The sequence below is a fragment of the Mesoplodon mirus genome, assembly GCF_964341445.2.
Source record: "Mesoplodon mirus genome assembly, chromosome: 3".
In the NCBI taxonomy this organism is placed as follows: Eukaryota; Metazoa; Chordata; class Mammalia; order Artiodactyla; family Ziphiidae; genus Mesoplodon; species Mesoplodon mirus.
This window is the reverse complement of record NC_138978.1, coordinates 19,175,306-19,202,726: the sequence shown is the minus strand read 5'-3', so window position 1 is coordinate 19,202,726 and position 27,421 is coordinate 19,175,306. Positions and strand designations below refer to the sequence as shown.

Below are 27,421 nucleotides of genomic sequence, written 5' to 3'. Positions count from 1 at the left end.
GCCTTAGGCAACAGCAAGTGGCTGGAGTCAACTGGAGGAGGAAGGATGTGCAACTTGCCTGAGGAGAGATGAAAAATGTTTGGTTTTTTTCATTTATTTATTTTTTTAATTTTTTTTTTAACTTTGGCTGAATTGGGTCTTTGTTGCTGCATGCAGGCTTTCTCTAGTTGCGGTGAGCGGGGGCTACTCTTCCTTGCAGTGTGCGGGCTTCTCATTGCGGTGGCTCCTCTTGTTGCGGAGCACAGGCTCTAGGCACGCAGGCTTCAGTAGTTGTGGCAGGCGGGCTCAGTAGTTGTGGCCCGTGGGCTCTAGAGTGCAGGCTCAGTAGTTGTGGCGCACAGCCTTAGTTGCTCCGTGGCATGTGGGATCTTCCCAGACCAGGGCTTGAACCCATGTCCCCTACATCGGCAGGCAGATTCTTAACCACTGCACCACCAGGGAAGTCCAAAAATGTTTTGAAGAAAAGATTGATGAGAATTGACTTACCATTTCATAACTTGACCACTCCCTTGTGGGTATCCCTAAGCACTGTATACCTCTCCACCTGTATCTAATAGAGCTGCATTTTGATAGATGTGTTCATAATACATACAGATTATGTTAAGTTCATTTTTAGGTTGGGGATTTACTAAGGTCAGGATATAACCACTGATAAATGGACTCATAGACCTATGAGTTATAGTCAGACAATTGATTTATTGCTGTTCACTTTGCATTTTAGAGTTAGTTTGGGGGAACCACTTGTTTATATTATACTAGTCATTCCAAATACTTTACCTCAGACCAGAACATGCTTCGAGCAAAATAACTAATGGACCATGAGTTACCACTAGCATCTTTATGTTCTGGGAGAGCATTCAAAATCCTGAGCATGCTAAGCAAGGCCAGTACTTGTCCTTCTATTTTCTAGTTTCCTATTTGACTACTATAATTAACACACAGCTGATAGTCCTTGATGATTCTCAGGGAGTTTCATCCTTTTAAGGATAAGGAGTATCTACCCTCAACACTAACAAATATATTAGCAGTACAAATCCTATTGCTTGAAGAAAATAACTACCTGATGCTGACAGCATTCATATCCAAGATTGCTGGCTGACCGGTATGTGGACAGATCTCATCACAATATGAGATGGACACTGTTAGTTTACAGTGTAATGTAATGTCACATGGTTAGTTTACTGTTGTGTGAAAATGAAAAGGTAGGTGCTCTCCAGCGAATCTAGCTTACCAAGCAGTCTTACTATAAAATATTCCTCCTTGACTCCCTCACTTCCTGAGAAATCATCTCCCAAACAACCCATTTGAAATACTTATGTATCTTAGTTTTGATCACGGACTACTGTTAGATGAAAATTATACTTGTTGGGATTTCCCTGGTGGCGCAGTGGTTAAGAATCTGCCTGCCAGGGCTTCCCTGGTAGCGCAGTGGTTGAGAGTCGGCCTGCCGATGCAGGGGACACGGGTTCGTGCCCCGGTCCAGGAGGATCCCACATGCCACGGAGCGGCTGGGCCTGTGAGCCATGGCTGCTGAGCCTGTGTGTCCAGAGCCTGTACTCCGCAATGGGAGAGGCCATAACAGTGAGATGCTCGCGTACCACAAAAAAAAAAAAAAAAAAGAAAAGAATCTGCCTGCCAATGCAGGGGACACAGGTTCGATCCCTGGTCCGGGAAGATCCCACATGCCATGGAGCAGCCAAGGCCATGAGCCACAACTACTGAGCCCACGTGCCACAACTACTGAAGCCCGTGCTCTGCAACAGAGAAGCCACCACAGTGTGAAGCCCACACACCACAACGAAGAGTAGCCCCCGCTCACCACAACTAGAGAAAGCCTGCACACAGCAACGAAGATTCAATGCAGCCAAAAAATAAATTGAAAAAAAATTTTTTTTATATATGTGCCACATCTTCTTTATCCATTCATCCGATGATGGACACTTAGGTTGCTTCCAGCTCCGGGCTATTGTGAATAGAGCTGCAATGAACATTTTGGTACATGTCTCTTTTTGAATTATGGTTTTCTCAGGGTATATGCCTAGTAAAAAGAACAAGAAAACTACAGTTGTTTAGAGAGGTCTTTTTCTTGCTTTTGCATGTCACCTTTCATTTTTGCTATTATCCACAATCACATCTTCAAGCATCTACCTTGTCAACAGTTACAGACTGGATGTTTGTCTCCCTCTAAATGCATATGTTGAAGCCCTAACCCTCAGTGTGATGGTGTTAGGATGCAGGGCCTTTGGGAGGTAATTAGCTTTAGATGAGGTCATAAGGGTGGGGCCCCATGATGGAATTAGTGCCTTTAAAAAAAGACAAAGAGGCACTAGAACTTCTTTTTGGACACATGAGGACAGAGGAGAAGGCAGATGTCTGTAAACCAGGAAGAGGGTCCTTCTTCCCCAAGAACCAAATCTGCTGGCACCTTGATCTTGGACTTCCAGCCTCCAGGACTGTGAGAAGTAAATGTCTGTTGTTTAAGCCACCAGTCTATGGTATTGGGTTGGTCAAAAATTTTCGCTTGGGTTTTTTTCCTTATGATGTTACAGAAAAACCAGAACAAACTTTTTGGCCGACCCAATATTTTGTTATAGCAGCCCTACCAGACTAAGACACCCACTCTTCATGTTCTGTTCTAACTAACCAATTTTACTGAGTCTCCTGGCCAATGTCCAGCTGACAACACATGCTGACTTAATAATGCCATAATCCTGTTGAACTTATCATCTCTTAAGAAGAAAAAAGTTACCATGCATCACAATTCTCAGAGGCTATATCCTCCCTGGCCTATTTCCATATTTCCACAGCCCTGTTAACCATCCCCAGAGGACCTTAAGATCAAGTTCCAAAACAAGTCTTAAGGGGGTTGTGTAGCTAAACATTCATTCATTTGGAGACAAATGTTCTTGCAGATTTGTGACCATTCTGCTGATTGTTTGATTTTAATACTTCCATGTGAATATATCTAAAAAGCTTATGCACAATCACATGTTCTTTATGTCCTATACATGTGAAGTGTCCCATGACCATCATTTTGGGATAGCAGATATACAGTTCTCTTGCCTTTTGTGGTTCTCTCTCTAATTGCTTTGTGAGCTAACTTAAATACTTTCTTTGATATTTATGTTATTAGAGTATAGATTTCTCTTAATTTTTACTTACAAACATGTCAAATACAGCTCCAAGTTTAAGTATAGCTATATTAGTTTATTGTACTCTTAATTATGTGCTAGGCACTATTATTTGTTTTACTTAGACTATCTCATTTAATCCTTCAAACAGTCCTAAGAGACAGATGTTATCCCCATATTAGAAAGAAACAGAAGTTTGGTGAAGCTAATTAATTTGGCCAAAGTCACATGGCAGAGCTGGGGTTATAACTATCTCCAAAGCTCCTGTTTCAACAGCTACTTTATGATGTCCCTCAATCTATAATCACTGGAATGCCTCCTTTTGCAGATGAAGGGACTAAGGCTTAATGAGGTAACTTTCTCACATTTACATACTGATTAGGTATAGAGCTGGGATCCAAATTCTGATTTTATGATTCAAGATTCCAGTGCTCTTTCACTTTCAGTGTTCCGCATACCCCAGGTAAACTTTATTCTTTGTGACTTATAAAGTGTTTCCCCCAAACCTGTTTCACTGGATGCTTAAAGCTGCACTCTAGGTTAGACACAGGGATTGTGCCTCCCTTGTTTTTAGATGATGAAACGAACTTGGGTTAAAAGAATTGCCTTTGTTTAAAATCAAGTGAGCAAATCTGTTGATCTTTAACCCAACACTTTCAACATAGCCTTCCCTACATAAAAGGTGTAAAAGGCAAAGCTTTTTATACATTTTGTGTAGGGAAATTCTCCTTTGCTTATGTCATTTCTATTTGTTCCTATAAACCAACATATCACAAGTTGTATTTATTTAACCTTTCTGACTCATTTTAATTCTGGTCCCTCTCACCATAAGACAGTGGCTTGAATTTTCATATTATCCACATTTTTCTCATTTTCTACACAGTAAATCCATAATGCAGGAAACATCTCATTATGGCCCAGGTGATTTTTATTATATCACTCTATTATGTTCTTAGTGTTAATATAGATAATGGTGGTGAATATGCCAGGAAGTTGGATAGGACCTTTTGACTGATTTACTTGTGTTCCTATACAGTAGCAAATTGGATATAACTGCTGATTTTTATAACCTTCAGTCTATTCTGGAACCTTACGTCATGTTGGTGCTCTGTTACATATAACCTCGCTTGTAGATATGCTTCTTGTAGTGCATTTTTGTTGTATATTCTGGGTTGTATATAGTAAGAGTCTACTTTTGGCTTTTACTTTGAAGAAACCTTTGCTTTTGTGTAGCATTTCTTTTCTTTAAGGCTGATTACCTACTCTGGTGTGATCATTAGAATAGGCCTGACTTTGAAGTGACTTATAGTCACTTGCATTTGAATGGCCTGAATTTGGAGATAGGGACATGCTTTTCTCTGGTTGTCTAAAAAGTATTTGATCATCTTCTCCTCTTTCTAAGTTAATGTTTCTTGCTGAAAAGAAAGTATAATGAAACACTCGACCCTTGGTTGGTAAGAACTGGACTTGTTGAATGGTCTTTCATATCCATTGGGAACATGTTGGAGTGTGCCATCAGTTCTGGCACAAATATATTGTACTATAGGATCGTAGTCCTCAGTCCTCAAGTTTCTAGCCATTCAGCCTTGATCAGTAGTTGTCCAAGTCCATTCTGGTTGTAACTCTTTTGTGAGTATGAATACAACATGTCCCATTTTTTACCAACTTCTCCCACTAAATCCAGGGTGAAGACCATGCATTTCAGAACTTTGGTAGCACTGTAGTTCTAGAAAAACCATTTTGCCATGTGAGGCAATGACTATTCAAAATGGTACTCAGGGGATTTTTGTCTGTAAAATAGAATATTTTAGTCCATCACTGTACCGGTCCACTTTCTTTATATTCTAAATAAGAATGTCTCTGTGTTTGGTTACAAGTAACCTTGAAGGTGTGAGCTACTGCAGTTACTAGAAAGTAATTGTCATTGGATTTGAATGGAAATCTTGTAAGCATCTTGCCTCCAAGAGGCGCCTCCCCTCCACCCTGAATCTTTCTGTATATCAAAAGAATGTTGCTAAGGTGGGCATTTATTAGACTGAACTTTCAGAGAATTAGTATTTTCTTTTGACACATAAGAAATAATAAACAGGGACTTCCCTAGTGGCGCAGTGGTTTAGATCTGCCTGCCAATGCAGGGCACACGGGTTCAAGCCCAGGTCCGGAAAGATCCCACATGGCACAGAGCAACTAAGCCGGTGCGCCACAACTATTGAGCCTGCGCCCTAGAGCCCTCAAGCCACAACTGCTGAGCCTACAAGCCACAACTACTGTAGCCCGTGTGCCTAGAGCCCGAGCTCCGCAGCAAGAGAAGCCACTGCAACGAGAAGCCTGCACACCGCGACGAAGAGTAGCCCCCACTCGCCGCAACTAGAGAAAGCCTGCATGCAGCAACGAAGACCTAATGCAGCCCAAAATAAATAAAGTAAATAAATTTATTTAAAAAATAATAATAAACATACTATATTGATAGTCAAAGTAAATACTAGTGTTACAGTGTTGTGACATTCCCCTTAGGAATAGATACCTCAAAAATCCTCAAATGTGTCCCCTCACTTCTGCTTTTTTCTAGAATAAGGATCTCACCTCTAACAGTTTTCCTATGGCCATGAAATTCTCCCCTGCTTTATTTCGTTTTTATTTGTTCCTTTAAACCAAAGTACCTACAGTAGTAGGAGGAAAAACAAAAGTAATAACCCTTCAGAGTTAAAAAGGTCTAGAGGAGTGCAGAATCATGACTGTAGTAATATTACAAGGATTTCAGTCAGCTAGAGGCACAACCAGTCAGAGAGGATACAGAACATTTATATGAGAGGAATGTGTATCTTTTCTGTATAAAACTTAAAACATCTTAAGCATTGAAACATGAAATGCCTTAAGCTAAATTGTATATATCGTGTAGAATGCTTACCTGTGGTTCGGTCAGCGTTATTTTGCACAATAAAGAAAATAGATATTTTGAGAAAATCATTATATTTCTTTCAGTAATTTTGCCGCTTTTGCATTTTCCCATCTGGATGCAGCTGAAAGTACCCATGGCGGACAAGCCTGGTAACACGGTGAATTTCCGGAAGCTACTACTGAACCGTTGCCAGAAGGAGTTTGAAAAAGATAAAGCCGATGATGATGTCTTTGAGAAGAAGCAGAAAGAACTCGAGGCTGCCAGTGCTGTAAGTATTTTCACGGAAAGACAGTGCTTGTGCACTTCGAGTATTTATCAAATAGAATTTTCAGGAAGCTGGCTACAATATCTTCCTACTACTTCAGTAGGTGCCTGTGGCCTTTTCTTCACGTGGAAATATACTGTATTGGTGTTTAGAGGAATGCTTTATTCCTTTTAGTGCCACATGTAAGGGCAGCTCAACCTTCTAAGATAGGGATTCAGAACCTAGACTTCAGAAAGGTCACTAAATTCCAGAAATCTCCTGAAATGGATGCACACTTACGGGTATAGTTTTGTTTTCTGAGTAGATCTGTAGTTACTGTCAAAATATCAGAGGGTATCCCTGACCCCTAGAAAGGGTGAGGACCATGAATCCAAGCGTATTTTTTTAAAAAAACAAGAAGTTTATTTAAACAACAAGACGCTTGACTTGAAGGGAAAACTATCTAGGATTCATTTCTTTTAGAGTAATTTAGCCCTACTTAAAGACAGGTTGCCTTACATGTAACAGCTACATACAAAAAAGTTATAAAATTGTCCTTGGTTTTACAATGATACATGAAAAACATTAAAATTCTCCAATCGAACAAGGTATGCAAGAGTTTTTATGTTGGTTTTTTTTTGTTAAATAGTGAGAGCAAAATAACTTACTGGAATATAAAGATAAAGAGCTGAATGAGCATGCTACTAATGGAGAAAAGGGGGTATTTTCACAGAACCAGTATTTTTCCCCATCCCATCTCCATTTGATGTCGATCAAAACATACCATTGGCCATTTAGTTTAAAAAAAAAAGCAATATGCTTGTGCACATACACCAGTTACTTTATGTACGATAAAGGAATGGGGAAGGGGAAAATGAAAGAATAGAGCAACTATACTGTAATAGTCAAGATGCGGTGGAACCAAATTGCGGTTTTCTAATTGAGAACGTCTTTCTTGGTCTGGAGGAACAGAATTCTGGAGTAAAGTAGCAGGTTTCCGCTTTAGTAGACACCTCCTGTCTGCTGTTGGAACACATCAATTGCATCTTCATCCTCCACTTCCAACTGTGCAGGTGTGTCTGTTTCACTGATTGGCTGCCCATCAAATTGGAACGTGATCTGCCTCATTGACAAACCCTGTCGTTCACAGTAGGCTTTCATTAGTTTACTAAATGGTGTATGCCTCTTAATATTAAACTGCACCACGGAACCATCCTGCCCTGCCACCTTCAAATTAATACAGTCATTGTTCTCCATCTTGATTCTTTCCTTGGGCTTTTCATCAGCCATGGTGAGCACTGGAGTCTCCTCAGCTGCCGCTTCACAAAAGAGGTACCAGGTCCGCCCTGAACAAGCACACAAGCAGCACCAGTCAAGCGTATGTTTTTAGCATCTATTATGCAGTACCATTTTCATCATCAAGATTCTGTTATTCTTCCTTACACAATAGCCGGAGGAGAGGACAAGGCTTCATGATGAACTAGAAGAAGCTAAGGATAAAGCCCGGCGGAGATCCATTGGTAACATCAAGTTCATTGGAGAACTCTTTAAACTCAAAATGCTGACTGAAGCCATCATGCATGACTGTGTGGTGAAGCTGCTAAAAAACCATGATGAAGAATCCCTCGAGTGCCTGTGTCGCCTACTCACCACAATTGGCAAAGACCTGGACTTTGAGAAGGCAAAGGTAAAAACCCCAAATCTCAGAAACCTCCGGCAGGGACTCTTTGTCAATTGCGGAAGAAGTAGACTATCAACACAAGTGTCCATCTCGCCCCAGCAGTCTAGGCTGCTTGTTTTTCTTCTTTTGTCCTTCTCATTGTCATTGTTGGGCCGTCATGCTCCTTACCACATTTTCATTAAAGTCAGAAGTAAAGAGGGTCCCAAATTATATAAAAGCCAATTCATGAATTGACATTATTTGTCACTTGTCCTTTTTCTGCATGACTGTTTCACAGGTCATTTGTATGTGTATGTATAGCAAATTGTGCACAGAAATTTTGGAGAGGAAAGCTACTAAGGGCCAGGACTGAGGGTAAGACAGAAACAAAGAAGACCTGATAGCTTTCTCAAGTTTATGTTCTAATTAAATAGAGCATTAGCGACAGAGCTAGCTAACCATAATATAAGAAATCATTAAAAGTATTATAATTCAAATATAGCATGGTAGTTTCCAAATAATGGGCAGGGAAATTAGAAATGCATCAAAGAAATAATGTTAGAAATGTTTCATAACATCAGAATCAGCTAGGATTATGTTTGGCTACGACAGAAAACTCCAAATATCAGTGTGTTATACAAGACTGAGGTTAATTTCTCACCCATGTAAATGAAGTTCAGGGGTAAGAAGTCTGAGGCTGGCCTGGTGGCTAAGTGATGATAAAAAAATTTCAGTTCCTCCAGCTTAACATTTTGTCATCGCTAAGGTGTAGCCCTTGTCCTTACTGATCTGATAGCCCAAGATGGTTGGAAAGGGGCAAAGGACACAGCCACCCCTCTCTTAAGGTTCCAAGGAGCTGCAGTATGACATTTTCATTTATATTTTGTTGGCCTATGACTGTGACCAGCTGCCTGGAATATGTAGCCTTTATTTTGGGTGTCATGTTCAATTAAAAATTCTACCACATGGCCTTTTGGCTATAAGTTGTGTTTATAGGCCGTTTAAAATTCTACATGGTAAAACTACATTTGAATTCCTCAGCCAGGAATACTAATGATTTTGTATCCTGCAGCCACGTATGGACCAGTATTTTAATCAGATGGAGAAAATTGTGAAAGAAAGAAAAACCTCATCTAGGATTCGATTCATGCTTCAGGATGTGATAGACCTAAGGCTGGTAAGGAGAAAAATAAGCCTACCACTACAGTCTCTTTTCAGGAGTTGGCTTGGGGAGGATGTCCTAAGATTTACATGTATAATGATTTAATGCTTTTGCTGCCTGACTCTCAGAACTTGAATTGACAAACTTTCGTGAGGGAGTTATGTGAAAGGACAAAGGGCATATACGCCTACCTGTCTGTTACTTGTTTCTTTTCTTTATTCTGATTTTCAAACCACATTGCAGTTTTGAAATCAGCCATTCTGAATTCAAACTGTGGTCATTTAAATTTAGTCTTAGCATGCTAAATAATCAGGAAGGCTCATCTTCAAAATGAATATATTTAACTTCCCTAAGCCTTACATTTTAGCCTCTGAAATGGTGATGTTGCCTACTTTGCAGATGTGTTACGAAGATTCACTGAGGTAATTGTGTATTGTGCCCAGCTCAAAAGAGATGTCAATGTTTTCCTCTCTGTTTTTCTTACCGTATACCCTCTTGTTCTGCTACTTTTTATTTTTTCTCATTTCTCATACCAGGTATAGTTTTTACCACTACCACCTCTTTTCCCTTTTCCTGTTTTAACTCCTACAGGGAATATACTGCAGCTAACCCTAAGCTAGAGAAAGTGAATATAGGTCCCCCCTCTTCCCTGCCCTGCACCCAGACCAGATGGTATTGATGACGATTCTTCATCTTCCTAAGCCGAGATGTGACCTCAGGATCCTTCTTATTAACAAAGCAGCTACCAGTTGATCAGAATTTTGAATGCTGATTTCAACCTTTTTGCCATTCTTGCCTCAAGCTAATATAAATGTTAAAAACTTCTCCGCCTCTTCCTTTAATCACTCATATTGGTATCAGATGTTGAGACTATAGCTGGGAAGGGAAGTAAAGGGAGAAGTGAAACTATAAGGAGACAGCTTGTTTTGTCCTGAGTGGAGAGGATAACCAAAGCTCAGAGTGGTGCAGCATTTTGTGTAGACACCAGAACCTTGATACGGGAGGAAGAAAAACACTAGTCATCCTCGATTTAGAGCCCCAATGTAGTGTGCTATGAACTGAGTAGCAACATACCAGACTAAGTCAAGGCCAAAGAATCCTGATCTTTGTTGATTCCTCTTCTCCTTTCAAAAATACAAAATGATAAAATGCATAGATAGGTAAGTAGGTAGGGTAGGTAGGAAGGAAGATAGATAGATAGATAGATAGAGAGTTGGGCCAGTCTTTCACTCTGTCTTTATCCATCAGCTATTGGAATGCTCAGTATACAGTAGCTCAGGGTTGATTGAGAAAAATTTAATTATTTAGCTGTAATGAAAAATTGTCATAGTACCACATTTTATATGTATTTTATACTTTTCCAGCAAAGTATAAAACAGATTTTCAAAAGTTTCCTTTTTATTTTTATTTTCCTTTTTCTGGCTGATGACTTCGTTTTCTCCTTTTACAGTGTAATTGGGTATCTCGAAGAGCAGATCAAGGGCCTAAAACTATTGAACAGATTCACAAAGAAGCTAAAATAGAAGAACAAGAAGAGCAGAGGAAGGTCCAGCAACTCATGACCAAAGAGAAGAGAAGACCAGGTGAGGGGTGGAGTCCACCAGGCGTTAGAGAACTTGGGAGTTTTGAGGGATAGATGTTTAAGAATTCTATTTTTAAATATGAAATGAGAGCAGAAAGACTAACCCAAAGAATGGAGTGGTGATTGGTAAGTGAAGCAGCTTCACCTGGAGACTGGGTTGTTGAGTAAAAGCAGAGAATACAGGAACTAAACATGATTTCTTTGACTACTTCAAAGGCAGTAATCAACAAGACTTTATTGAGCATCCTCTGTACACTCAGCATTGGTGAGAGAAATAAAAAGAAGTAGAAGATATAGCTCCTTCCCTCTGAAAGCTTTCAGTTTATCTGGAAAGCCAAAACTAATAAAGGGAACATTTTCAAGCAAATGGAAGATACTATCAATTATGAAATGTATTCTCCACTAAGGCTGTTAAAATTCAGAAGAGAAAAGGTAGAAACCTGGAGGAAATCCTTATTTGAGGAAGGGGCACTTGAACTGGGTATTGGTGGATGGATGATATTTGGAAGGGAAGGAAAAATTTTAGTCATGAAATTAAAATAAACATATACTGTAAAGAGGAATCAATAAGCCTGATTAGAGTAAAATTTAAGTGTTCAGAAGAAATGGAAAAATGTTTGTCCAGAAGAATGGAGCCAGATGAGGAACTTTCGGCTTGATTTGACATTAAGGAGCCATTGTGTGTTTTTGAGCCAAAGGAGTAATGTCATGCTAGAGATACATAAATAAAATGAGTCTGTTGCTCTTCACATGATGAATCAACGGCTACACTGAACTCAGAAATGTTGCTGTTGCCTGAAATCCTATGTGGAGGAAGGTAAGATGAAAGATGAAATAGAAGCCATTTTACACCTGAGATAATAGAAAGTCTATTGACTAAGTTTAGGAACATTGGAAGAGGAAAACTTTTTCAGAAAGGAAATGATCTTTTTTTAAGCCTGTTTCTTCTAAGATGACATCCAAATGAGAATGCTCATTTTGTCCACTGTACAGTTAAGTGATCAGTTAAAGTGACTGGATCATATTAGTATAGAGGTTGAGAGCATAGACTCTGGAGCCAAGCTATCTTGGTGTGAATTTCAGCTCTCCTGCATCCTAGCTGTATGACCTTGCACAAGTCACTTAATCTGTAAAATTCATCACATAATAGTACCTAGGATTTGTGTGAGGATGAAATGAGCTAATAATATAGGTAAAGTGTTCAGCATAGCAACTGCCACCTAGTAAATACTCAATAACCATTAGCCCTTATTTATCATAGACACTGTATAGCTCATAGTGAAGTTCTGAGAGATGAATCCTCCAGGGAAGAAAGTGTGCTTTTCCATTTCACAGGAACAAGGAATAAGCAAGCCTGTTCATGATCATTAATACCATTTAGCAAAGAGAAAATCAAGAAATATGTGAGGGGCTTCCCTGGTGGTGCAGTGGTTGAGAGTCCGCCTGCCGATGCAGGGGACATGGGTTCGTGTCCCGGTCCGGGAAGATCCCACATGCCGCGGAGCGGCTGGGCCCGTGAGCCATGGCCGCTGAGCCTGCACATCCGGAGCCTGTGCTCCGCAACAGGAGAGGCCACAACAGTGAGGGGCCTGCGTACCGCAAAAAAAAAAAAAAAAAAAAAAAAAAGAAATATGTGAAGATTGGAAAAGCTTTTGGATAGACAGTTTGGTGGTCTTTCATTCATTTATTCAATAAATATTTATTGAGTACTTGTCACTTAACAGGAGAGACAAAGTCCCTTACCTCATGCAGCTTACATCTTACGGGGAGTGGGAGGTGGGGTGGGGAACAAATACATAAATATACAGTTTTGCCAGATAGATATATTCTATAGAAAAGCTAAAACAGGGCTTCCCTGGTGGTGCAGTGGTTGAGAGTCTGCCTGCCGATGCAGGGGACATGGGTTCGTGCCCCGGTCCAGGAAGATCCCACATGCCGCAGAGCGGCTAGGCCCGTGGGCCATGGCTGCTGAGCCTGCGCGTCCGGAGCCTGTGCTCCGCAACCGGAGAGGCCACAACAGTGAGAGGCCCAAGTACCGCAAAAAAAAAAAAAAGAAAAGAAAAAAAGAAAAGCTAAAACAGAGAGGGAGGGGGTAGGAGTGCAAGGTTTGATTAATAGAGGTTACAGTTTTAAATAGGGAGGTTGGGCAGCCTATTAAAAGTTGGTGGTGTTTGAGCGAAGACTGAATGAAGTAATGAGTCATGTGGATATCTGGAGAAGAAGGTTTTAGGCAAAGGGAATAATAAGTACAAAGGCCCTGAAGCAGCCTTTTCAAGGATCAGCAAGGAGGCCAGTGTGGCTAGAGCAAAGGGCACAGGGGGAGAGTGGTAGGACATTGGGTCCGAGAGGCAGGGGGCCAGATTATTTAGAGTTTGTAGGCCATTTATAAGGAACCTGTCTTTTTCTCAGAGTGAAATAGATAACAGAAGTGTTTTGAGCAGAGAAATGACAGGACCTAACTCACACTTTACTAGGGTCACACTGGCTGCCATGATGAAAACAGGTGAGGGTGAAAGCAGGGAAGCCAGTGACGATGTTTTTATACCAGTCAAGGAGTGTTGCTGGCTTAAACCAAATTTGTAGTGTTGGTAGTGATTAGAAGGGGCTAGATGCTGAATACATTGAAAAGGTTGAACTGACAAGATTTGCTGACAGATTAGGTGTGATGTGTGAGAGAAAGAGGAATCAAGGTTTTCTGCCTCAGCAGCTGAAAGTTTGGAGAAGCAGGTTTTGGGGGGATGATTGAAGCATAGTGTGTCATATGACACCATTAAGTGAAATAAACTTTGTAATAAATTATTTCCATCTGATCTCTCCCAAAGTGTTCTCATCATTAACTCTATAAACATTAGATTTGGCCCTCCCTTGTCTAGCACTAAATCCCTATTCATTTGTATCAGTTGGTTTCTTCTAGGTCAGTAATGTTTCATGACAGATGGATACAAGCAAAGTACTTCTACTTGATACTTTCATGTTGTGGGTAGTAAAGAGACTGTCAGCAATGCTTTTACAATTTCTTTTGTGTTTTTCCTGGGTTTTGATTGGAGCTGCTGAGTTAAAAATATTGCTTGCCCTTTCATTGTCAAACTGATTTGAGACAGATGAGAGAGTGGCTCGCTCTGTTTTCCCTGCAGGTGTCCAGAGAGTGGACGAAGGTGGGTGGAACACTGTTCAAGGGGCCAAGAATAGTCGGGTACTGGACCCCTCAAAATTCCTGAAAATCACTAAGGTGAGTGTGACATTTAAACACAACTTCAAACAGCCCCAAATCATGTCCCTCAAAATGATTTCTCATATAAAATAGCCATATTGCAGATTTTATGGGGTGGTGGTTTTTTAATGCAGATGCATTTCTACAGGTCAGCATCATCAGTAAGTGTATTCTTACCTACTTGTCCTGGCATTAGTCCTTTTATTTCTATGAGTGTTTATTAAGGAGGACTAGGTTAATTAGGTTTACTAAGGCTTACTAATTGACTAGGTTAATTCTTAAAGGTATGAGATGCTTAGTATAAGAGAGATGATAAAAATTCTTGAGAAGCCATAGTTAATTGCAAGCTTTTATACATATATATATATACAGTATATTCATACTGTATGATATAATATTCATACTGTATAATATACATACAGTATATTCTTAGCTCTGAGGAAGAAGCAGGCACCTGTCTAAGTCTAATCATGAAGGGAATGAATGGTTTGCTATATCCAAGGCATAAAAGAAATCACAGAGGACCTACGAGAAATTATTCTGTGATAAAGATTTAATGTATTCCCTTTCCTTCTCTTGAGAATCCATGGGCAGTAAGAGGAAAGACTTTTCTCCTAGCAGATGTTTTCAGCAGTGGAAGTTGATCACTATAAGTAGAATGAAGGACCTTGGAAACGATAGAGAAAGTAGAATTACATTTTGTAAAAGTGGAAACTTGTACAGCCCAGTGAGTTGTGCAGATCACTTGCAAGTGTAGTTTGATCCTTACTTGTAATATACTTTACATAGTCCTGAAAATTGGCAGCCTGCCAGTAGGATAAAGACAACCTAAAGCTAATGTTGAAAATATCAAATGGAAGAAGACAGGCTATGTTGTTTGCATCTTTATGGTCTTGTCAAGGCATTGCTTCAGGATAGAACAGTCCCTCTCTGGGTCTCTTTTGATGTATCAGCTGGGATCCTGTTCTCTAAGACTCTGGTACATTCTTCCAGTTGTTTATGTCTCAGAGAAGGAATTCCATTTCTGAATACAACTTGATTCCCATCCACTTCCATTTCCAGCAAGAGACAGTTTTAACCAAAATCATTTGTCTCTGTTTTACAATACTGTTTCTGTGCATGGGCACTATGATAAGCCTACAACATTATTTCCTTAATATTTTGAAAAATATATAAATTAAAAAGAATAGATGTAGTATATATTCAGGTAGTTATACTGTAGGTACTCTATATAAACATCTCGTTAAAAGTTCAAAACCATTAAGCAAATTCACTGTTAACTGTCATATAGCAAACAGTACTGTCAGAATAGAGTAATACCTTTGTTACAAGGCACTGCTTTACAGCTTTTGTGTTGTGGTGTGCATTTTATGAGTAACTTGTATTCATTTGTACTGAAGTTGTGCTGGGAGAGTTAAACCTGAGAGATATCAGGCACCTTAACTCCCTGTCTTAACATTTTATTCTCTTTTGTCTTATTCCTCTTTATTGAATGCTCCTATTCCACCTCTCCTTCCCTGCCCCACCCTATTTTAGGCTTTGCTAAAATGTGAAATCTTTGTGTCTTTCAGCCTGTTTTCTGACAGTCACTTGAAGAGATTAATGAGTTAATTTTGTAGTATTTGTGTACTCCTTTTTTTTCTTTTTTAAATCCCTGGGCATTATTGTAAGAGGGGAATTACTAGAAACTACTTGTGTGTAGCAGATTGGCATTGCCGTCTTAGAGGATCTGAATGCATTCTCCAGACCAGTGGTTTCTAACTGTATTTTGTGGAAGCTGGATTCCAGAGAGTCCTTCAGGGGCCATGGGAATCCCAGTTTAATGTGAACAGCTCCCATTTATGTTTCTTATGTGGGCATTCCAGGCAAAATTTCATTGCTGAAATTGGTTTTATTTCACGGGAAAAAAAAGATAAACTGTTCTTCTAGAATATTTCCTATTGTTGACTTGTGGTCACTTATATTACAGCCCACAATTGATGAGAAAATTCAGCTGGTACCTAAAGCACAGCTGGGCAGTTGGGGAAAAGGCAGCAGTGGTGGAGCAAAGGCAAGTGAAACTGGTAAGTATGGAGTGTCCCTTCTTGGGAACCTGCATGTGGTCTATTAGCGTTCACCTTACAGTGCTTTCTGCAGTCATTTCATAAACAATTTTAGGAAAATATCTATAGACTAATCATGGCTGGATTTATTGGTGTCCCACTCTAACATAATTTGAACGTTTCCTCCTCAGTAAGGATCCTTAGGTATTTTGAATATTTAAAAAAATTTTTTTAAATTCAGTTAGGTTATTTAAAACTTTCATCTATTTGATTCCTTTGTTGCTGTTGTTATTGTTCATAAATTCAATATAATTAGAAAAATTACTGGGACTCCAGGTTAAAAAGGGAAACTCATATTGCTGAGAAAAATAGTATTATTACCCAGAAGCATTTAATTTCAGGGAGTTGTAAAAGAAAAAAGAATTAGATTAAAATATTTTTCAAAATCTTTGCCAAAAGTAGATTTTGAGAGATTTGGCTTTAGGACTGAAATATTTGGATCATTACAAAAACATCTTAAAAGCTAAAGAAAGACCAATGGAAAAAATGTAAACTTCATTGCTAGCCTCCTTCCCGTATTTCCCTTCTACTATGTAATTTTGACCTTTTTTCTTTTAAATTAGAAAAGAAATTGTTCACTTAAACTCACATCCATAATTTTATGTAAATGATATCACAGCATTTATGTTAGTTAGTTTTTTTAAGTGAAATATTTTGTTTTGCTTTGCTTGCCTCCTTCCTTCCTCTATTTACCATTCCCATGCCCTACTTAGGATAATTTAATTATATTTTTAAAGGAGCAAATGGTTGTAATGAACAAAGATTCCTAAATCCTTTTTTGCATACAAGATCCCTCTAACACTGTGCTTCTGAGAGTGTGGTCTGTGGACCAGGAGATTGGTACCACCTCATTAGGCTGGTTAGAAGTGCCTAGTCTCAGGCCGCACCCCAAGGAGGCAGACCAATTAGAAGCTGCATTTTAGTCATGTGATTTGTATTTTTTTCTCACGTCTCAATACCTATAGATGCCTTAAGGTCAAGTGCTTCCAGTTTAAACAGATTCTCTGCTTTGCAACCTCCAGCACCCTCAGGGTCTACATCATCCACGCCTTTAGAGTTTGATTCCCGACGGACCTTAACTAGGTAAGAAGCTCGGTCTGCACATTAACTCAAGACTGACCTGCTTGTCAGACTGTTTCTGTCTGTCTCTCTCTCCCTCCCCCGCAACACATATACACACACACACACACGCACGCACGCACGCACACACACACACACAGAGATTATGATGATAATCCCTATGGATAGATTCCTTTCATCCCTAAAGTTGATTTTCTCCAAGATAAGGAAATTATAGATTTAGGATGAGGTGGAAGGGAAGGGCAAGTTATCTGACAAATATCTAATACTTTGCTCGACTAAGAAAACCAGGCGCACCCAAAGAGCCATGGAGGCTTGTGTAGGGCTCTCCAAGGTAATGCCTCAGGATGCTCTAGGTTAACTTAGCACTCTCAGGCTGTGAGTTAAAGGGCATAACAGCCCAACCATATATTTCTCTGTCACACTGTCCTTGGAGTTATATTTGAGGTTGTCTTTTATTTTTCACTACTCTATATTCTACTGTCTTTCTACTTGCATTTTTGTAGGATTTATACAGTCAAGTGTTCCATTGACTAGTTTATGGAGAGTGGATGCGGACCTGTAATATAGTGACAGAATATAATTTTTTCATGTAAACACTTTTAGAGCTGAGTTTCTTTAAACTCTCAAGTTTTTGGTTTTTATTATAATCAGTATAACTAGGTAGATTTTCTAAGCTGTATTACTATCCTCTTGGCTTTTGAAACAAAATATAGCACAGGTCAACTTTTTAATGAGGACATAGATTGCCACTGAGCATCAGTTGTGCTATTGAGGTGTTTGTGGCTCTTTGCCCTGCTTTAGATGTCCCGTGATGGCCCTGCTTTTTGAGCACTGTGTATGTTCTTTCATAGTGGTTAGAACATTGTCGTTCCTCTAGGTCTTCCCTCTTTCCTACTTTTAAATTCTCTGTTTCTGATCTGCCCTGGGCCAAGGACCCATTTGCCCAGCTGGTCAGAATTGTCTGAAAAAAGAGTAGGAAGATAGGAAGATTCTCTCTTAAAATGAACAAAGTGTGTGATTTTGGCTATTCAAAAACTGTTTCTACTACTTGGTTCTCAAATATTTTCCATGTATTTGAAGTTTTTGAATAAAGTATCATTGAAAGTTTTTAAGATTGTGATACCACGTTCTTTTGGTACTCTGTTTCCCTTTCACTCATTTAGCTCATACATTCATTACTGTCTTCTTTTTTCTTAAAAGATTTTTTTTAATTTAAATGAAGAATTGCTATTAGCATTTAAAATTTTCAAGTGGTATCCCTTTAACGTTTAAGAAAAATGTCGAACACATCTTAATATTCTCCTTAAAGCATGATTTTACTTGTTTATATAAATAATTACACTTTGAAATATAATTGTTGCCTCACACATCTGAAGTTATCTGTGAAAAATTCTTCTGCATACTTTTAGAAAGTCTTAGTGTTATTTTATAATTTGAATACAGAGTGGATGGGGTGGTCTTTAGTTTGAAAATTGTTGTTTTGTCTTTTCAGTCGCGGAAGCATGGGCAGGGAGAAGAATGACAAGCCCCTTCCATCTGGAGCAGCTCGTCCAAACACTTTCATGAGGGGCAGCAGCAGTAAAGACCTGTTAGACAATCAGTCTCAAGAAGAGCAACGGAGAGAGATGCTGGAGACTGTGAAGCAGCTCACAGGAGGCATGGATGTGGACAGGAGCAGCACCGAGGCTGAGCGAAGCAGAATCAGGGAGTCAGGTGGGAGGCTTTATATGAACAGGTACAGGTGAAGATTGGGCCCTTAAATTTGTAAGGGAAAAAATGCAAAGGAGGCTTTGTGCCTGAGTAGATTTCAGAATCAATACATGATAACGGCACACACGCCAGTGCCTTAAAAGTTAAAGGGTATCTTCATAATCTTATAACATAGTTCTCATTCCCCAGGTATCCCTTTGTTCAGTAATTTGTAAATTTTCCCCTTTTACTATTAAAAGTGACGATGGTGAGGTCCTCTTGATGTATATTAAGCAGTGAATTTCTTAGAAGTTCCCTAAATTATACCCCAGTGTGCATTAGAGTGCCTGTCCTTTGTACAGCCCCTCAAATGTATGAAAATTCTGACACTCTTGAGCCACGACAGGGCAAACCAAAGAGAAAGTATCAGATTGTCTTTTGTTACCTTCATCTTGGAACCTCTGTGGGTTTTGTACATGTTGAGCATGTATGTGCTTAGAGGACCAACTCAGATAGTGCTCTAAAAACTGCCTCATGTATTTAACCTATCTGTGTTTCAGTGTCCTCATCTGTCATATGGGGATAATAAGTGTACTAACCCTGTAGAGTTGCGGAGATTAAAAGTGAGGTTAATACATGTAAATACTTAGGACATTACCTAATAAATACAAAGTTTGCAAAAGGTATTAGATGTCTTAATGATAATGACAGTGATGAAAAATAGTTTTAAATTTTAATCCTGAAGTAATACTGGTTGTTTTACAACATTTTCCAAGCTTTCAATTTTGTTTCACTATTTAAATTGTGTCTCCCAACTGTAGTTTCTAAATGGATTTCACAGGCAAATTAAAATGTCGTCTCCCAACTGATAAAGACTTCAGATCTTTCAATGTTTTTTTTTCTGAATTTTATTTATTTATTTTTTATACAGCAGGTTCTTATTAGTTATCTATTTTATACATATTAGTGTATATATGTCTATCCCAATCTCCCAATTCATCCCACCACCACCACCACCCCAGATCTTTACAAGTGGCTTTCTTATCTAAGCTAGTTTACTTTGAGAACATAACAAGGTAAGGTGTGAAAATAATCTTGTGTGTAGTGAATAATGTAGCACAGCTGCCCTCTGCATGTTTATTTTCTGGGCCATTTGTTCATTTGCCACGTGCACCTGAGCACCTAGTGACTTCTGGGTACTCGATCCCTGCTTTGGCCTTCAGTCTGCTGGATCAGGAAGAACTTTATCAAATAACCCCACGAAAGATGATATATAAATACAAACAGCAAAATGCTATGAAAGAAACAAATATATTTCTAAGAGAGTACTTAACAAAGGAGCTGAGTACAGTTGACACAGAGGGATGTTAGGGAAGTCTTCCCTCAGGTCTGAAGGACCAAGAGGAGTTAAAACAGGTTTGCAGGGAGGGATGGATGAGAGACAGAGAGAAAGATCATTTCATACAGGAGGAGCACCATGAGCAAAGTATTAGAAGGTGGAACCATGGCGTATTCAAGCAACTGCCAAAGGCCAATGTGGCTGTAGCTCTGTGCACGATTGTGTGGGCCTCATGTGCTCTTCATCATAGAAGCAATGGAGAGGAATCAAAATACAGAAAGGAAATGGAGTATAATCTAGAAAAATGTTGAATTACTATGTTGTATACCTGAAACTAATGTAATATTTTAAATCAACTGTACCTCAATTTAAAAAGAATACAGAAAGGAACAAAACTCTAATTATAAAGATTTATCATATCCCTATACCTTGTAGCTGTTGTGGATTATGAAGTTACTTAGTGCATATCTACTCTAAAACAATGTTTCTGTATTCTACTTCCAGGTAGCTTGCTTTGTCAAATTTGTACCTATTTTAATGCCTTTACCAAAAAAACAATGTAACAACACATAAATATTGTCAACCATAATCCTCCCATTTTAATGATAATTTTTGTCGTTTTTACTTTCTCACTTTTTTTAACCTCACTAGTAACGAAACCAGAAATTCCAGCAACGTCAGCCCCTGACAAGCCTGCCTTGTCAGAGGAGGAGATGGAGAGGAAGTCCAAATCTATCATTGATGAATTTCTACACATTAATGATTTTAAGGTAAACGAAATTTTTAAAAAAGAAAGCAACAACAACACAGAAAGCCCTGTGGCAAGAGACAGAGGAACCTGGTTCTGGTCTAAACCAGTTATTGTGAACTGATGAGACTTAGAGTGAGTAATCCAGGCTCTACACAGTTCAGTTTGCACAGCTTTGATGCATTTCTGCCAAGTACTCTCTTTTAATTGGTACTGTAGTTCACAAGATCAGTGGTCCGGAAGGAAGAACGGGTATCAGTCCATTCCCACTATGGAGTAACCAAATTGACTTTGATACTGATGAACAGAAAACAACACATTATCATTATGAGGAATTCCTGGCTCCTTATATATTACCTGTCGTTATCTTTACAGTCATTTTATCATCATTCTCATATTAACTTTAAAGTACAGCTGACATTACTTTTTCTTTATTTCATAAGTGGAAAACTGAGGCACAAAAGAGTAAGTAATGTGCCAGGGTCAGACAGCCTAAGTGAAACATTTCAAGATGTGGCTTTCCGTTTGCCCTTCTTTAACCTTAACCTTCTCCTTGATCTTCATTTTAAGATAGCAATGAATAAGATATACATACCTCCTGACTTCACGAGCCCTGTAGTCTTAAGGTAGAGACAGATCATAAACAGATAAATTCCATAAATAGTTAAACTCTAGTAGACCTATAGGGTCTTAGGAGAGATCATATAATGAGGCCTAGTGTAGGGATCTGGAGTCAGCAAAGGCTTATCTGTTAAAATATTTGTCAGATACATTAACTACTTTTCCTTTGGCAAAAGCTTACTGAAATTGTCCAAAATTTACAAGAAGTAGGAAGAAGTTTTGCTCATGAGCGAGTTGGAGAGGAGTACTTTGCAGAAACCCTTGGAAATGCAGCAAAAATAAGTGAACATTATCTGGAATGAGCCAAAAAATAGACTTCATATACTGTGATTTGTTAGATTCCTGGAAAATGAGGAGTATTCTTACAAATGGGCAGCACAGCTTTTTTCTTACGTGGAAGTAGGGAAATGTGAAAGAAGAAAATGGAAAGACTAAGAAAAGATGAAAAAACAGAAACAATAAGAAAGAAAGCAGTAGAGATTGTCTTTAGAAATAATTTAAAGGATATACAAAGTCAGTGAGCAACAAATGCTTTGAAAGAGGAAAAGTAGGACCCTGTGATGAACTGGAGGTTTAAGAAGGAAAAGACCTTCGTAACACTTAGGTGCAACAAGAGGACCCTTTGAAGATTCTTCAGCTCTAGACCAAGCCTGCACTATGGAAGGGACAGAGTCAGTTATGACTCATGAATGTCATTATGCATTGTACAAGGCAGCTCTGCTGCTGAGTGGCAATAGGAACCAGGTAATAATGTCGGACGTAGTGAGGACTTACTGTGTGCTAGGTGCTACTCCATGTATTTTATGTGTATTAGTTTATTTAATCCTCATAATACCATCCAGACATTAATACTATTATAATAGCCATTTTTACAATAAGGAAACTGAGGTGCAAAGATGTAAAGTAACTTGCTCTAGGTCATACTGCTGATAAGTGGTAGACTCAGGATTCAAATCCAGGCTTCTAGCTTCAGAGCCTAAACTATACTTTTTCTTATTACCTTTAGGGTATTAGTGTGTCATGCTAAAGGCTTACAGAGCTCATTCTAAGGAAGTTTGTTCCCTAATATTTTAATAGGTGCTAATACAAATTAATATTTATTGAGCCTTTGTTTTGTGTTTGGCAATGTGCCCAAGTGCTTCTATCAATATATATGTATTATTTGCAATCCTCATAGTAACCCTATGATAGGAAGTCAAAGCTGAGAGATTAAGTTACATCCCTAAACTCATACAATAGTAAGTAAGTGGCAGAGCCAGGGTTCAAACCTTCGTTTGTCTGACTCCACATCTTGTGTTTTTAGCCTATGTGATACATATATGTATAGGGTACCTGAAATGTGCCAGCCACATTTTAAGGAGTACTTCCTGGAAATATTGTAGTATATGTAGTGAACAACATAGTCTGTTTTTTTTATGTTTCTTTTATGGAGTTTATGTTCTAGTGGGAGATACAGACAAAGCTGCCCTAAAAATAAATAAACAACTACTACAAAAAGAAAACAATGTTATAGTGCAGAGAAGTAAAATTAGGTGGTATGCTAGCCGGTGATTGGGCAGTCACAGGGACTATAGGAGGTGTCATTTCAGCTGAGAGCTCAAAAACAAGAATCAAACTGTTAGAAAATCAGGGAGAAGGGTAAGATTATGAACTGCTGTGAAATTAGAAGCTTCTCATTAGAAGTTCCATGATGTACTTAGTTGGCCTGGTAGGCAGATTCAGTGACTAAATACTCACTGGAAGACACTTAGTCACTTCAGGTTTAGTACTGAGCACTGAGTACTTGCATTCATTTTTACTCTCTCCTGAAAAAACCTTTTAATGATGAAGATAGGCTTAAAATGAGGTAAAAACCCACAAGGATAAAGAGCATAAGGAATAGAGGGCAGCAACATTCTGGAAGTTAGAAGGATGAATGGTAATTTACTTAGCAGACCATGAATGTGCGTGAGGTGCAGATGGGGCTGGAAACAGAAGGATTGATTGGTTAAAAGTGTATGTAAGAAACAGCTTTACATGACAGTTGTTTCAAAAGTACCAGTGCCATAAAAAGACAAAAAAGAGAGAAAGGACTGATCTAGACTAAAGGCATCTAAAGCGGGAATTGGAATTCCCTGACAGTCCAGTGGTTAGGACTTGGAGCTTTCACTGCTAGGGCCCTGGGTTCAATCCCTGGTTGGGGAACTAAGATCCCTCAAGCCGCACAGCAAGGCCAAAAAGAAGGAGTCTAAAGAGACATCATGACATGTGATGTCAGGTTTCAGTTGGATCCTAGAGCAACAACAACAAAAAGTTATATTGGACATTTGGGGACAATTGTGGAAATTCGAATATGTACTATATATCAGATATTTTTGTTGACATTATTGTATGAATGTTAAATTTCTTGGATATATGAAGAGAAAGAAAGCTAACAACTAATGAATCTAAATTGAAGTAAAGGTATATAGGTGTACCTTGTATTACTCTTTAATTTCTCTATAGTTTGAAAATCTTTTAGTTAAAAAATTGATGTGGGAGATATTACATAAAGTAGCAGAGGGGAAATACAGTCTCAGTGAGACACCCAGATATGCCTTACTCCCTTCCTCAGTCAGGAGGCTGCCCTTCTCACATGCATCTTCCCCCTCAGAAGAGCTACTCTCTGCAGATGTTGAACCAAAGGATTTTGGACTCAGACAAAGTTGAGGTAGCTGAGGGCAGGGAGGCACACTGCTGTATTGGTGATTCAGTGACCCTGGCTGCCAGGCTTTTATCCTCCAGATCAAAGGTATTGACCTAGCTAGATCATCCCATGGTAAGGACCAGTTTACAAGCCCCACATCCCAAGATCTTCCTAAAACGTTTTTAGTACTTCAGCTAACCATGTCAACTTTACTATGAAGGAAGACATTTTTCATTGAAGATTTTGCAAATATTACATACGCAAACAGAATTACCTCAGTTGCCACATTAAGGCTTTTGAATCATGACATTGAATTTCTATTTAAATATTGTTTCATAATATACCATTTCCAGTTTTAAAATGATCATAATATAGGTAAACATTGTGTAGAAAAATACATTTTTGCCTCTGGTCCTTTGAGTGATCTTTAATAAAATTGTTAATCTAAACACATTAGCCTTATAAAGATGCAGTATTATTTTTAAATATGCCTAATAATATTGCCCATATTAACCTGAACTTTACTGAGCTATATTAATGTTTAACTATATATATATATATATATATGAAAACTGTCTTGTTCTTAGAGTTGTCTACTGACTTTGTCATAAGTAAAAGATTTTAAACTTATTTTCACACTCTGGTAATTCTATCCATATTTTGGAGTAAGCTTTTATTTGCTATTTGAACAGGAAGCCATGCAGTGTGTGGAAGAGCTGAATGCCCAGGGCCTGCTCTATGTGTTTGTGAGAATGGGTGTGGAGTCCACCCTGGAAAGGAGCCAGATCACCAGGGATCACATGGGCCAATTACTGTATCAGCTGGTGCAGTCAGAAAAACTCAGCAAACAGGACTTTTTCAAAGGGTCGGTATCCTACTCAAGAGTGGTATTCAGTTACTAGGCTCTTAAGTAGTCTTTAATTTTAAAAGTACATATCTTTTTAAGTATTTAGCTATTTCCATAGATTAAAACTGTATCTACCATAATATGTTGATGTATATTATATTGATAATATGTTGGTTGATATGATGGCATTTTATAGATTGTGCTAGGGCATAATGGTTATTTTCTGATTTTCTGTATCTAGTTGTTAGTCTTATATTATGATGTAAGTAAGATAGCAGAGACCCCCTTAACTGTCGGGAAGCTCTGAGCTCATCAGCCCATTTATATGTAAACCCCTGCATGTTCTCTAGGAAAAAGCTTTTCTTTGTGAGAAAAATTCTGGAAAATTAACTTAAACCTAAAAGCCTTATTCTTTCAGTAAACCATGGTTCATTTTGGACAGGAAGTGCTTGTCTGTTCACTGTACCCCCATAGAAGCATATGTAACTCCCAAGTTGTTAATGATATAGTTTATTCCAAGCTGGTTTCATTATGATTTCTCATGATGGCTGGTTTGATGAAGTCTGGCTGTCACTTGTGTTATATCCTTATTTGATCAGGTTCTGATTATCTTTGTGATCATCACAAATGCATGGATCAGGTTCTTTGTGGTACAGAATCTTGCCCAGGCTTATGTTCTAAAATCAATATTTAAGGCGAAAATTGCATATGGTAAAAAATTTTGTTTTATGAGCCATGTTGTGCAAAGGTAAACATAGAACCACACCCAGGACTGACAGGTACCCACTTTCTAAGAGGAAAGGAACTAAGACCTCCTGAAGGATAAATGTCAGATGGGATAAATCTCACATCTCATACTCATTTGGGGTATATGCTCGTTGAGTGGGATGGCCATAAGAATTCTGCACTATTTAAGTTATTTTTCTCATTGTAAATCTTTTTTGCTAATCTTTTTTGTGTTCATGTAAGTTAAATGCTGGTGATCTCTGTATATCTTTCAGATATGGCCAACCTCTTAGAATAGTGTAACCATTAAATGCCAAGGTTGAATGTACTTAGGAATATTCATTTGATTTTGGAAGGAATGATGACATTGTGCTCAAGGTCCCAGAAGATGTGTATTTGTTCCTAGGATCATTAAAAAGTTATCCTTCAGCAGTGAGCTAGATTTCTCTCGATTCAGTGACTTGACCAGATTAAGGCCATCTGACCCAGTTAACTTATTAGTAAGAAACTTTGGCAAAAGTTGCTATGGTTGTTGGCCTTTAAAAGCCAGGATGTTTTTTCAGTTTTAAAAGAGATATATGAGATTCACTCCAGTAACCAGCCAGTGTAAATAATAAGAGCAAATGAGGGTATTTATAGCCTCACACGTTGAGTTCTGCCCCTAGCCAACTTGAAACTATACTTTCAGTAATACCTATTATATTAATTTATAAATATTAGCTTTTTACCAGATACTATGACATATTCACCAGAAAGTTTTGGAAATGAGAATGCTAGATTACTGTTTACCATTTTCTGTCTCTCTTCAAGCTGTACTCAGAAGTTGATTCATACCTGGAAAGCCCTCAAAGGGGTGTGTTCTAGCTTCATTGGCCTTAGTTGAACTTGTGAGGTGCTAGCTTGGTTTCTAAGCTACCTCAGACATTTTCATTTCTCTTTGTGGGATTCCCTGAGGAAAAAGTGTCACACCCAGACCTGGTGTCCACACTTTCATGGTGGTGCTGCCGCCGCTGCTGGCAGTACATCCACAACCACAGCCTTTTATTTAGACCAGAAATGAGATGAACACTTCTGTGTCTCGGTACCTACTTCATCTCTCTTTGTCCCTCCTTCCTCTGCAGCTTGTGATAATGCAGCGGCTTCAGGCCGAGCTTTTGATACTTAGTTAGACCTAACCATCCTTAGACCCAGAGCCCTAGGAAGACCCCTATTCTTTCCTAAATGCAGAGGCCTGGCACGGTGCAAACAAAGAGATAGCCTCTTGGTTATTATTTACCAAGAGCCTTCTTGCAAGTAGATCGTAGTTTCCCGATTGCTTCTGAAGCCTAAGTTATAAATAGATCATATTGTCCAGAGAGGCACATTTCACTGGAGCCACAGAAATGCCCTGTCTTGTGTCTCTTTAGTCCCAGTATCCAAAGATCTGTGTCCTTACATAGCACCGTGGGGGAGCACAAGGTCAGCTTTCTTGGATGCTGATACTGCTTAGATGCCAACTTCTGAGCAGCCATTAAAGCTGTGATGGTTCTGGAAAACAAAGAAGACCTCCAACTGTCAATCTGCCCTTTCTCCTACATTTCCCCAAAGCATGCACTGCTACTTAAATAGTAAGATAGACTAGACAGAAATTTCAGATAGGCTCTTTGTGTCAGGTGGTTTATAAATAAAGCTTAGATCCTTTGGAATTTTCCTTACAAGATGCTGTATCAACT

General features: G+C 38.8%; 2 protein-coding genes across 18 annotated transcripts in view; one reads left to right on the top strand and one right to left on the bottom strand.

The window, feature by feature from the left end:
* Nucleotides 1-27,421, top strand: part of EIF4G3 (eukaryotic translation initiation factor 4 gamma 3) — a 397,045-nt gene that overhangs the window by 335,096 nt on the left and 34,528 nt on the right. For 14 of the 17 annotated variants that reach the window (XM_082614842.1, XM_082614849.1, XM_082614835.1 and 11 more), the window contains 10 exons: nt 6,152-6,298; nt 7,725-7,961; nt 9,007-9,111; nt 10,547-10,679; nt 13,813-13,907; nt 15,859-15,952; nt 16,957-17,074; nt 18,567-18,787; nt 20,754-20,872; nt 24,829-25,001. In XM_082614842.1, the coding sequence (XP_082470968.1) occupies nt 6,152-6,298; nt 7,725-7,961; nt 9,007-9,111; nt 10,547-10,679; nt 13,813-13,907; nt 15,859-15,952; nt 16,957-17,074; nt 18,567-18,787; nt 20,754-20,872; nt 24,829-25,001 (1,442 nt within the window). The remainder of the gene's footprint in view (nt 1-6,151; nt 6,299-7,724; nt 7,962-9,006; nt 9,112-10,546; nt 10,680-13,812; nt 13,908-15,858; nt 15,953-16,956; nt 17,075-18,566; nt 18,788-20,753; nt 20,873-24,828; nt 25,002-27,421) is intronic. The other 3 variants (XM_082614845.1, XM_082614838.1, XM_082614843.1) reach the window with 1 other exon arrangement.
* Nucleotides 6,717-7,608, bottom strand: LOC309800586 (small ubiquitin-related modifier 2-like). The gene has a single exon (XM_082614754.1). The coding sequence runs from the start codon at nt 7,562-7,564 to the stop codon at nt 7,277-7,279; it is 288 nt and encodes a 95-aa protein (XP_082470880.1). The 5' UTR covers nt 7,565-7,608; the 3' UTR covers nt 6,717-7,276.